The sequence below is a fragment of the Dromaius novaehollandiae genome, chromosome 32 (assembly GCF_036370855.1).
Source record: "Dromaius novaehollandiae isolate bDroNov1 chromosome 32, bDroNov1.hap1, whole genome shotgun sequence".
Taxonomy (NCBI): domain Eukaryota; kingdom Metazoa; phylum Chordata; class Aves; order Casuariiformes; family Dromaiidae; genus Dromaius; species Dromaius novaehollandiae.
In genome coordinates this window covers 411,131-423,159 of record NC_088131.1, presented here as the reverse complement: position 1 = coordinate 423,159, position 12,029 = coordinate 411,131, and the positions used below count along the sequence as shown (strand labels likewise).

At 70.1% G+C, this 12,029-nt stretch overlaps 1 protein-coding gene across 1 annotated transcript in view; it reads left to right on the top strand.

Annotated features, from left to right (window-relative positions):
* Window positions 1-577: 577 nt before the first annotated feature.
* NEURL4 (neuralized E3 ubiquitin protein ligase 4) overlaps window positions 578-12,029 on the top strand; it is a 30,122-nt gene continuing 18,670 nt past the window's right edge. The window contains exons 1-11 of the mRNA XM_064501155.1: window positions 578-1,465; window positions 3,257-3,662; window positions 4,532-4,609; window positions 5,559-5,743; window positions 6,644-6,755; window positions 7,010-7,098; window positions 7,467-7,539; window positions 8,037-8,307; window positions 9,485-9,666; window positions 10,858-10,943; window positions 11,038-11,200. Coding sequence (XP_064357225.1) covers window positions 1,259-1,465; window positions 3,257-3,662; window positions 4,532-4,609; window positions 5,559-5,743; window positions 6,644-6,755; window positions 7,010-7,098; window positions 7,467-7,539; window positions 8,037-8,307; window positions 9,485-9,666; window positions 10,858-10,943; window positions 11,038-11,200 — 1,852 coding nt within the window. The 5' untranslated portion in view covers window positions 578-1,258. The remainder of the gene's footprint in view (window positions 1,466-3,256; window positions 3,663-4,531; window positions 4,610-5,558; window positions 5,744-6,643; window positions 6,756-7,009; window positions 7,099-7,466; window positions 7,540-8,036; window positions 8,308-9,484; window positions 9,667-10,857; window positions 10,944-11,037; window positions 11,201-12,029) is intronic.

Below are 12,029 nucleotides of genomic sequence, written 5' to 3'. Positions count from 1 at the left end.
AGAGGGACGGGGGGATGCGGGGACAGGGATGGGGACAGCGGGACACGGGGATGGGGACGGAGACGCCGGGACGGGGACAGGGACGGGACCGGGATGGGGACACCGGGATGGGGACACCGGGATGGGGACAGGAAGAGGGATGGGAACTGGGACAGGGACGGGGACACCGGGATCGGGAGGGGGACGGAGACAGGGACTGGGATGGGGACAGAGACACCCAGATGGGGATGAGGACGGGAACAGGGACTGGGATGGGGACACCGGGACGGGGATGGGGATGAGGACAGGGATGGGACACGGATGGGGACAGGGACTGGCATGGGGACACCGGGACCGGGACACCGGGACCAGGCAGGGGACAGGGACAGCGGGATGGGGACAAGGACCTGGACGGCGACACCAGGACAAGGCAGGGGACAGGGACCGGGATGGGGACACCTGGTCTGGGACACCGGGTCGGGGACCGGGACAGGGACCCCGAGCCCCGGGGAGGGGAGGGACACGGACCCCGGGGGACCCAGGCGTCCGGGCGCGGCAGCTGGCGCCACCTGGCGGCCGCGGCCCGGCGGGGGGGGCGGGGCCTCATTAGCGTAATTAGCGGCTGCGCTAATGAGGGGCCCCGGGAGCAGCGTCACCCGCGAGGCCCCGCCTAGCGCTTGGGCTCGCCTCTGCTCCTAATCGCTGCTTAACGGACCTTTAATTAGTTATTAATTACCTATTAATTAACTGCTAATCATTAATTACCTGTTAATTAACTCTTAATTAGTGCTAGCAGCTAATGAGCGCGCTCGGGGGGGCTCTCGGCACTCATTAGCCGCCCGCCGGCGCGGGGCCTGCCACCCCCCGCCGTCGCCCCGCGCTAATTAGCGCCCGTTAATTAGCCTATTGTTTTCGGTAGTTGCCAGGCCCGGCCCCGTGCCCATGGCAACCATTGCGGGGCCCGGCGGCCCTTGCGCGCCACTCCGCCGTCAAGGAGGGTGGCGGCGGCGCGACAGCGTCGTAAATCCAAAGCCCGCGCTACCGAGCTAGCTGCCACGCTGTCGTAAAGCGAGGGCGCTCCTATCCGGAGGCGGGTCGCGAAACGCCGCGGAGCTTCCGCGCCCGGCGGCAGGAGGTCAGCCGCGGCGCCGCCGAGCGCGGCGCCGCCGTTGCCTCCCGCCGCAAAGCGTCGCGAAAGCCGCGCTCGACGGCCGCGTCGCCCGCCGGGCCCCGTTGCCGCCGGTGCCGTGAAGCGCGGCGGCGGCGGCGGCGCAGCGGGATGGCGGCGCCGGGCGCCGGCGGGGCGGGGGGGGGCGCCGGCGGCCCCGGCGAGCTGCACCCGCGCACCGGGAAGCTGGTGTCGCTGTCGCAGGGCGGCCGGAGCGCCGCGCGGGCCCAGCCGGGCCAGGAGTTCAACCACGGGCTGGTGCTGAGCCGCGACCCGCTGCGGCCCGGCCGCGTCTTCACCGTCCGCATCGACCGGAAGGTACCGGCGGGGAGCCGGGCTGGGGGAGGGGGGCTGTGAGGGGTAACTGGAGGTAACTGGGCTGGGGGAGGGGGTTTTGGGATGGGAAAGGAGCTTATGGAGCAACTGGGGTGGTGGGGGGGGCGGTGGAGGTAACTGGGAGACACTGGGCGATACGGGCCCCGGCGTCCGGTGCCTTGTGCCACAGGGACCCCCGTCATCAGGACAACACGGGCACCGGCGTCCGGGCATCCAACATCTCCAGGCCCCCCGGCATGGGGGCGATGGGATCCCCAGGATCGGGGCAACACGGGCCCCGGCATCCGGGCCCCCGTGCCACAGGGACCCCTGGGATCAGGGCGATGGGACCCCCGGGATTGGGACAATACGGGCCTCAGCGTCTGGGCCCCCCGTGCCGCAGGGACCTCCAGGATCGGGGTGACGCAGGCCCTGGCATCTGGGTGTCCAAGACCTCTGGGCCCCCGGCATCGGGGTGATGGGACCCCTGGGATCGGGGCGACATGGGCCCTGGCGTCTGGGCTCCCCGTGCCACAGGGACCCCCAGGATCGGGGTGATATGGGCCCCCAGTGTCTGGGCCCGCTGTGCCACAGGGACCCCCGGGATCGGGGCAATATGGGCCCTGGCGTCCGGGCCCCCCATGCCGTGGGGACCCCCGGGATCGGGGCGATACAGGCCCTGGCGTCCGGGCCCCCCATGCCGTGGGGACCCCCGGGATCGGGGCGACATGGGCCCTGGCGTCCGGGCCCCCCATGCCTCAAGGACCCCCAGAACTGGCGCAATATGGGCCCTGGCGTTCGGGCTCCCCGTGCCACAGGGATCCCTGTCACGGGGGCGACACGGGCCCTGGCATCTGGGTGCCCCCTGCTCCCATTCACCCCCCCCCCCGTCCCCCTGCTGCAGGTGAACTCGTGGAGCGGCACCATCGAGGTGGGGGTGACGGGACCCCCGTCATCGGGGCGATACAGGCCCCGGTGTCCGGGTGTCCAAGACCTCCAGGCCCCCCGGCATCGGGGCGATGGGACCCCTGGAATGGGGGCGACACGGGCCCCAGTGTCCGGGCACCCTATGCCGCAGGGACCGTTGGGATCAGGGCGACATGGGCCCAGGCGTCCAGGCCCCCCATGCCGCAGGGACCCCTGGGATCAGGGCGATGGGACCCCCAGAATCAGGGTGACACGTGCCCTGGCATCTGGGCCCCCCATGCCACAGGGACCCCCGTCATCGGGGCGATACAGGCCCCGGCGTCCGGGTGCCCCATGCCACAGGGACCCCAATCATCGGGGTGACACGGGCCCCAGTGTCCGTGCCCCCCATGCCATGGGGACCCCCAGGATCGGGGCAATGTGGGCCCTGGCGTCCGGGCGCCCCCCACCCCCGTTTAACCCCCCCCTTGTCCCGTTGCCGCAGATGAACTCGTGGAGCGGCTCCATCGAGGTGGGGGTGAGGGGACCCCCGTCATCGGGGCGATACAGGCCCCAGCGCCTGGGTGTCCCATGCCACAAGGACCCCAATCATTGGGGTGACATGGACCTCGGTGTCCGGGCCCCCCACCCACATTTAACCCCTCCCACCCCTGTTTAACCCCCCCCCTTGTCCCGTTGCCGCAGGTGAACTCGTGGAGCGGCTCCATCGAGGTGGCGGTGACGGGACCCCCGTCATCGGGGCGATACAGGCCCCAGTGTCCGGGTGTCCAAGACCTCCAGGCCCCCCGGCATCGGGGCGATGGGACCCCTTGGCATTGGGGCGATGCAGACCCCCGCCCCCGTTTAACCCCCCCCGTGCCGTTGCAGGTGAACTCGTGGAGCGGCTCCATCGAGGTGGGGGTGACGGCGCTGGACCCGGCGGAGCTCGACTTCCCCAGCAGCGCCACGGGGCTGCGCGGCGGCTCCTGGGTGGTGTCGGGCTGCTCGGTGCTGCGCGACGGGCGCTCGCTGCGCGAGGACTTCGGGCCCGACCTCGACGCCCTGGCCGAGGGCGACCGCGTGGGCGTGCAGGCCACCGCCGGCGGCGAGCTGCGCCTCTGGGTCAACGGGCGCGACTGGGGGGTGGCCGCCGCCGGGCTCCCCCCCCGCGTCTGGGCCGTCGTCGACCTCTACGGCAAGTGCACCCAGGTCACCGTGGTGCCCCCCGAGGCGCCCGCGCCGCCCCCCCCGCCGCCCGCGCCCCCGCTCCCGCCCGCCGCGCCCCCCCTCCAAGGTAACGGCGGGCGCTGGGGCGTGCTGGGGGGGGGCTGGTGGCGCTGGGAGGGGGGTTAGCAGCGCTGGGAGGGTGTTTAGGGGGCGCTGGGACGTGCTGGGGGGGACTGGGGGCAGTGGGAGGGTGTTTAGGGGGCGCTGGGACGTGCTGGGGGGGACTGGGGGCAGTGGGAGGGTGTTTAGGGGGCGCTGGGACGTGCTGGGGGGGACTGGGGGCAGTGGGAGGGTGTTTAGGGGGCGCTGGGACATGCTGGGGGGGACTGGGGGCAGTGGGAGGGGGTTTAGGGGGCGCTGGGACGTGCTGGGGGGGACTGGGGGCAGTGGGAGGGTGTTTAGGGGGCGCTGGGACGTGCTGGGGGGGACTGGGGGCAGTGGGAGGGCATTTAGGGGTGTTGGGACGTACTGGCAGGGGGATTAGCAGCACTGGGAGGGCCTTTAGGGGGCACTGGGATTTGCTGGGGGGGACTGGGGGCACTGGGAGGGGGGTTGGGAGCATTGGGAAGGGTGCTGGGGGTACTGGGAGGGCATTTGTGGGGTGCTGGGGGTACTGGGAGGGGGCTTGGGGGCACTGGGAGCACTGGGAAGGGGGTTGTATGTACTGGGAGGGCATTTGGGGGGTGGTGGGGACACTGGGAGGGGGTTTGGGCGGCACTGGGAAGGAGATTGGGGGCACTGGGAGGGCGTTTGGGGGCACTGGGAGGGGGGTTGGGATACTGGGAAGGCATTTGACGGGTGCTGGGGGCACTGGTAGGATATGGGGGGCATCAGGAAAGGATTCGGGGGGTGCTGGGGGTAGTGGTGCAGGGCTGGGGGGGCTACTGGGAGCCCTGGGGGGTCACTGGGAGCACCGGGTGACAGTGCCCCCCCCAGCGCTGCCCCCCGCCCCGGCCCCCCCCCGGGCCCAGCCCCGGCCCGACAAGTTCCCCGACAGCCTGGACCCCGAGGGGGGTGAGTGCCCCCCAGGGGGGCGGGGCCTGGGCAAGGGGGCGGGGCCTGGGACAGGGGGCGGGGCCTGGGCAAGGGGGCGGGGCCCTGACCCCTGCCCGCAGGGGTTGGGGGTGGGGCCTGGTCTAGGGGGTGGGGTTTGTGCTGGTGGGCGGAGCCCTGCCTGGCCTTGCCTGCTGGTGGGGGGTGGAGCTTGTCCCTAGGGGGTGGGGCCTGGTGCAGGGGGTGGAGCCATGTCCAGCCCTGCCTTTAGGGGGTGGAGCTTCTTCTGGGGGTGGGGTTCTGCTTCCAGGGGGTGGGACCTGTCCTGGTGGGTGGGGCCTATTCCAGGGAAGGGACTTCTGGGGGGTGGGGCCTCTTCCAGTGGGCGGGGCTTGTCCTGGGGGGTGGGGCCTCTTCCAGGGGGCGGGGCTTGTCCTGGTGGGTGGGGCCTATTGCAGGGGGCGGGGCTTGTCCTGGTGGGTGGAGCCTATTGCAGGGGGTGGGGTTTGTCCTGGTGGGTGGGGCCTCTTGCAGGGGGTGGGGCTTGTCCTGGTGGGTGGGCCCTCTTGCAGGGGGCGGGGCTTGTCCTGGTGGGTGGGGCCTCCTAGGGGGTGGGGCTTGTCCTGGTGGGTGGGGCCTCTTGCAGGGGGTGGGACCTGTCCTGGTGGGTGGGCCCTCTTGCAGGGGGCGGGGCTTGTCCTGGTGGGTGGGGCCTCCTAGGGGGTGGGGCTTGTCCTGGTGGGTGGGGCCTCTTGCAGGGGGTGGGACCTGTCCTGGTGGGTGGGGCCTCCTAGGGGGCGGGGCTTGTCTGGTGGGTGGGGCCTCCTAGGGGGCGGGGCCTATCCTGGTCGTCGCCTCCAAGCCCAGCATCTCCTGCTGGTGGGGGTTTGGGGGGGGCGGGGGGGGGAGATGTTCGGGGGGGGCGGGGCCTCAGCAGGAGGGGCGGGGCCCTGACCAGCCCCGCCCACAGGGGCGGCGTGGGCGGGGCCGGCGGCGCCCACCTCCAACGAGGCGCTGCTCTTCCACGAGAAGTGCGGCGCCCTCATCAAGCTCAGCAACGGGCACAAGACGGCCGAGCGCCGGCGGCCGCTCGACGAGTTCAACAACGGCGTCGTCCTCACCAACCGGCCCCTGCGCGACGGCGAGATGTTCGAGGTGCCCCCCCCGGCCCGGGGGGGGGCGGCTGGGGGGGCCTGGGGGGCAGCTAGGGGGTTTGGGGGTGGCTCGGAAGCACTAGGGGGGTCCTGGGGGGCAGCTGGGGGGACCCAAAGGGGCCTGGGGGGCATTTAGAGGGGCTTGGGGGGCAGCTGGGGGGACCTAGAGGGCCCTGGGGGGCAGTTTGGGGGCTTGGGGGTGCCTCAGAAGCACTATGGGGTCCTGGGGGGCAGTTTGGGGGATCTAGAGGGCCCTGGGGGGCATTTAGAGGGCCCTGGGGGGCAGTTTGGGGGCTTGGGGGTGCCTCAGAAGCACTATGGGGTCCTGGGGGGCAGCTGGGGGGGGTCTCGGGAGGCAGCTTAGAGGCCTGGGGGGTCCTGGGGGGTGGCTCAGGGGCCTGGGGGGTCCTAGAGAGCCTTGTGGGGGTCCCAGGAGGCATCTAGGGGGGGTCCAGGGGTCCTGGGGGCCATCAGGGGGGTCCTGGGAGGTCCTGGGGAGCCTCATGGGGGTCTGGGGGGCATCATGAGGGTCCTGGGGGGGCCTGAAGAGCATTAATGGGGGGTCTGAGGAGCATCTATGGGGCCCGAGGGTCCTGGGGAGCACTGGGGGGGTATCGGGGGGGTCCTGGGGGGGTCCTGAGGAGCGTTATGGAGTCTTGGGGGGCATCTGGGGTTCTGGGGGGGCAACCTATGGGGCCGGGGGGGCATCTAGGGGTCCTGGGGAGGTCGGGGGGATTGGAGCGGATTGGGGGGGGGGGCAAAAGGGCAACCTGGGGCCTGTGGAGGAAGTTGGAGGGTCAACAAAACTTGTTTTTTTGGGGGGGATCAAGAGGACCTTGGGGGTCACTGGGGGGTCGTTGGGGGGGCCCCATCAGCACCCCCCCAACCTGCCGCCCCCCAGATCCGCATCGACAAGCTGGTGGACAAGTGGTCGGGCTCCATCGAGATCGGGGTGACGGCGCACAACCCCAACAGCCTCGAGTACCCCGCCACCATGACCAACCTGCGCTCCGGTGCGCCCCGGACGCCTGGGCCCCGGCGGGGGGGGGCGGGTAGAGCCGTACGCCCCCCCCGTCACCACCCCGGGGTGGGGGCACAACACCCGTGGTTGGGTTGGGGCTTGCTGCGCGCTCCCCTCAGCTTTGGGACAGGGGGTCCTGGGGGTCCCCGGGGGGGCCTGGGTGCCCCCCCCAGCCCTGGGGGGGGGCAGGGGCTTCCCGGACGCCTGGGTCCCTTTCGTGACCCCCCCCCTCGCTGCCGTTTCCAGGCACCATCATGATGAGCGGCTGCGGGATCCTCACCAACGGCAAGGGCACCCGGCGCGAGTACTGCGAGTTCAGCCTTGACGAGCTGCAGGTGACCCCTGCCCCCCCCGGCCCCCCTTTTTTTGGAGTGGGGGGGCCCTTCATAGTCCCCCTGATCTCTTAGGGGTGCTACAGGCTCTTGGGACCCTCAAATCCTCCCCTTTGGGCTCCCCGATGCCTTTAAGATCCCCATAGATGGGTGGGGGGTTCCCTGTAGATACAGGAAGCCTTGGACCCCCCCAGCGTCCCTCAAATCCCCCCCCCAGGAGCTTCTACGAGGTTTTGGGGGTGTCTTGGAGCTCGCAGGACCCCCCAGTTCTTCAGGGCACCCATGTGGGTGTTGGGGTGCTCTCGGACCCCCTGGGACCCCCAGTGGGGGGGTTTTGGGTGTCCCTGGTCACCCGTGTCCCCCCCCCCCAGGAAGGCGACCACATCGGGCTGACGAGGAAACCCAACAACGCGCTGCACTTCTACATCAACGGCATCGACCAAGGTGAGGGCGCTGCTGGTGACGGGGACGTCCCCGTCCCTGGGGCGTCCCCTGCGCGGGGGACCCCGACACGGCCCTCGGTGATGTCCCCGTAGCGGGATGTCCCCCGTGCCACCACCTTGGGGCAGGCAGGGGACACAGGAGACCCTGATGTGGCCCTCGGTGACCTCCCCATAGCGGGATGTCCCCTGTGCCAGCACCCTGGGGGACTCGGAGGACCCCAACGTGGGCCTTGGTGATGTCCCCGTAGCGGGATGTTCTCCGTGCCACCACCTTGGGCCAGGCAGGGGACACGGAAGCCCCCGAGGTGGCCCTCGGTGACGTCCCCATAGCGGGATGTCCCCCGTGCCGGCACCTTGGGCCAGGCAGGAGACATGGGAGACCCTGATGTGGCCCTCGGTGACGTCCCCATAGTGGGATGTCCCCTGTGCCAACACCCTGGGGCGGGGAGGGGACGCGAGAGCCCCCCACGTGGCCCTCGGTGACGTCCCCGTCCCCAGGGGTGGCCACGACGCTGACGCCGCTGGTGGTGTACGGCGTGGTGGACCTGTACGGCATGGCGGTGAAGGTGACCATCGTGCACAACCACAACCACAGCGACCGGCTGCGCCGCAACAACGCCATTCTGCGGGCGCTGTCCCCCGAGGGCGGCCGGCGTGTCCCCGAGCCCCCCGGCGTCCCCGAGCCCGACCCCGACCGCCTCCTCTTCCACCCCAACTGCGGGCAGAAGGCCGCCATCGTCAACGAGGGGCGCACGGCCCTGCGGCCCCAGTGAGCCACGCCGCGGGGACGAGGAGGGAGGTGTGGGGACACGGGGACGGCCGTGGGGACATGGGGACGGCTCTGTGGCCGCAGTCAGGGACACGCTGAGGGGGACAGGGACACGGGGACTGTCCTGGGGTCACCATCAGAGATGCATGGGTGGGATGGGGACATGGCGATGGCCCTGTGGCCGCAGTAAGGGGCACGCTGAGGGTGACAGGGACACGGGGACTGTCCTCATGTTTGTCATGGTCACCACAGGACTGTCCCCGTGTTCCTGTCACCACAGGGCCCTTCTCATGTCAGCATCCCATCTGTGTGTCTCCGATAGACATGGCGAGGGTCTTGCAGCTGCCATCAGGGACGTGGAGGTGGGACAGGGACATGGGGATGGCCCTGTGGCCACAGTTAGGGACATGCTGGGCAGACAGAGCCGCTGGGGACATGGGGACAATCCTGTGGATGCAGGGACACGCAGGGCAGATGGGATGTGGGGACAATCCTGTGGCCATCATCAGGGACACATGGTGGCATGGGACATCCTGGGGACAGCCCTATGGCCATTCCGTGCCTCCATGTCCCCGCTAACCCCGTGTCCCTGCTCACCCCTGTCACTGTCCCCATGTGTCTTTGTTCCCGTGTCCTTGGTGTTGTGTTCCTGTTCCCCATGTCCCTGGTCATCCTTGTCACCATCCACCCATGTCCTTGAACCGTTCATGTCCCCATGTCCCTGGTGACCCCAAATCGCCACCCTCCTGTGTCCTTGTCCCCTCTGTGTTTCTGCTGACCCCGTGTCCCCATTCCACATGTCCTCCCTGACTTCATGTCCCCATCCCGTGTGTCCTTGATTCCATGTGCCTGTTCATGCTGTGTCTTGTCCCCACCGTCTCCCTGCTCATCCTTGTCACCATCCATCCGTATGCTTGTACCCCTCGTGTCCCCATGCCCCTGCTGACCCCAAATCACCATCCTGCCCCGTGTCTTTGTCCCTTCTGTGTCCTTCCTGACCCCATGTCCCCATCGCACGTGTCCTCCTTGACCCCGTGTCCCTGCTCATGCTGTGTCCTGTCCTCGCCATGTCCCTGCTCACCCTGGGTTGATGTCCCCCTGCGTCCTCGTCCCCTGCCACGTCCCCGCTGCCCCCGTGTCCCCGTCCCCCGCCGACCGGCTGTCCCCGCGCCCCCAGCGCCACGGACGACTTCAACCACGGCGTGGTGCTCAGCAGCCGGGCGCTGCGGGACAACGAGCTCTTCCAGGTGCGCATCGACAAGATGGTGGACAAGTGGGCCGGCTCCATCGAGATCGGCGTCACCACCCACAACCCCGCCTACCTCCAGCTGCCCTCCACCATGACCAACCTCCGCTCAGGTGGGCCGGGGGGGCCCTGTCATCTCCAGGGGGGTCCCTGCCATCCCCAGGGGGTCCCCGGGGTCCCTTCTGGGGTCCCTGCCATCCCCAAGGGGTCCCCAGGGTCCTTTCTGGGGTCCCCGTCATCCCTGGGGGGGCCACATGGTCCCTTCTGGGGTCCCTGTCATCCCCGAGGTCCCTTCTGGGGTCCCCCTCATCCCCGGGGGGTCCCTGGGGTCCCTTCTGGGGTCCCTGCCATCCCCAGGGGGTCCCTGGGTCTCTTCTGGGGTCCTTTCTGGGGTCCCCATCGTCCGCAGGGGGTCCCCAGGGTCTCTTCTGGGGTCCCCGTCATCCCCAGGGGGTTCCTGGGGTCCCTTCTGGGGTCCCTGTCATCCCTGAGGTCCTTTCTGGGGTCCCCATCGTCCCTGGGGGATCCCTGGGGTCTCTTCTGGGGTCCCTGCCATCCCCAGGGTTGTCCCTGGGGCTCCTCAGGGGATCTTTGCCCTCCCCAAGGGCTCCCTTGGGCCCCTCCTGGGATCCTCGGTGTCCCCAGGCCTCCCTGGGGTGTCCCCAGGGCTCTCCGTGGGGTCCCTGTTGTCCCCGGGGGGGTCCCCGGGGCCCCTCCTGGCGTCTCTGGCATTCCCACAGGGTCCCTTGGGCTCCGTGAGGTTGTCCCCGAGGCTCCTCGTGGGGTCCCTGCCATTTCCGGGGCGTCCCCGGGCCCCCTCCGAGGGTCCCTCCCGTCTTGGGGATGTCCCTGGAGCTCCTCAGGGGGTTCCTGCCATCCCCGGGGGGTCCCCAGGGTGCCTGGGGGCGTCCCCAGGGCTCCCTATAGGGTCCCTGTGATCCTCAGGGACGTCCCTGACGTGCTCCAAGGGGTCCCCACCATCCCTGAGGGGTCCCTCGTGCTCCCCATGGGGTCCCCGGGGCACCCAGGGGTGTCCCCAGAGCACCCCATGGGGCTCCCAACACCCGTGTGGGTCCCAAACCCTCCCCGTGGGTCCCCGAGGGGTCCCCAGGCCTTCTTGGGTGTCCCCAGGGTGTCCCCAAGCCACCCAACAGCATCTCCCCTAAGCCGCTGGAATTGTCCCCAGTTGTCCCCAGCGGCTTTTGGGGATCCCCCGTGGTGGCCCCCCTTGGGGGGGGGACGGGCCCCACGTTGTCCCCTCCGTGGGGCACACTGCCACCCCGTCCCTGTCCCCGTCCCCGCAGGGACCTGGATGATGACGGGCAACGGGGTGATGCACAACGGCACCACGGTCCTCGACGAGTACGGCCACAACCTCGACCGCCTCAAGGTGGGCGCCCGGACGCCTGGGCCCCCCCCGCGGGGGCCGGGGCGAGGTGGGGGGGTGTCTCGCGGTGACGGCGACGCGCCGGCTGTGCCCGCAGGCGGGTGACACGGTGGGGGTGGTGCGCAAGGACGACGGCACCCTGCACTTCTTCGTCAACGGGGTGGCGCAGGGCCCCGCGGCCTGGAACGTGCCGCCCAACGTCTACGCCGTCGTCGACCTCTACGGCCAGGCCGCCCAGGCCACCATCGTCGACGACGGCGGTGAGGGGGCGCGGGGCCACCAGGGTGGGGGTTTGGGGGTCTTGGGGACACCAGGGTGTAGGTTTGGGGGGACACAGGTGTCTTTGGGACACCGGGGAGCAGGTTTGGGGGGACATGGGGGTCCTGGGGCCAACAGGCTGCAGGTTTGGGGGTCGTGGGGACGCCAAGGTGCAGGTTTGGGGGGACACGGGCATCTTGGGGACACCAAGGAGCAGGTTTGGGGGACCTGGGGGTCCTGGGGCCACCAGGCTGCAGGTTTGGGGGGGACCTGGGAGTCCTGGGGCCATCAGGGGACAGGTTTGGGGATCTTGGGGGTCCTGGGGACACCGAGGTGCAGGTTTGGAGGGGGCCTGGGGGTCCTGGGGACACCGGGGTGCAGGTTTGGGGATCTTGGGGGTCCTGGGGCCACCGGGAGGCAGGTTTAGGGGGGACATGGGGGTCCTGGGGCCATCAGGGGACAGGTTTGGGAATCTTGGGGGTCCTGGGGACACCGAGGTGCAGGTTTGGGGGGGATATGGGGGTCCTGGGGCCATCAGGGACAGGTTTGGGGATCTTGGGGGTCCTGGGGACACCGAGGTGCAGGTTTGGAGTGGGCCTGGGGGTCCTGGGGCCATCAGGGGACAGGTTTGGGGGTCTTGGGGGTCCTGGGGACATGGGGGGGCAGGTTTGGGGAGACACAGGTGTCTTTGGGACACTGGGGAGCAGGTTTGGGGGGACATGGGGGTCCTGGGGCCAACAGGCTGCAGGTTTGGGGGTCGTGGGGATGCCAAGGTGCAGGTTTGGGGGGACACGGGCATCTTGGGGACACCAAGGAGCAGGTTTGGGGGAT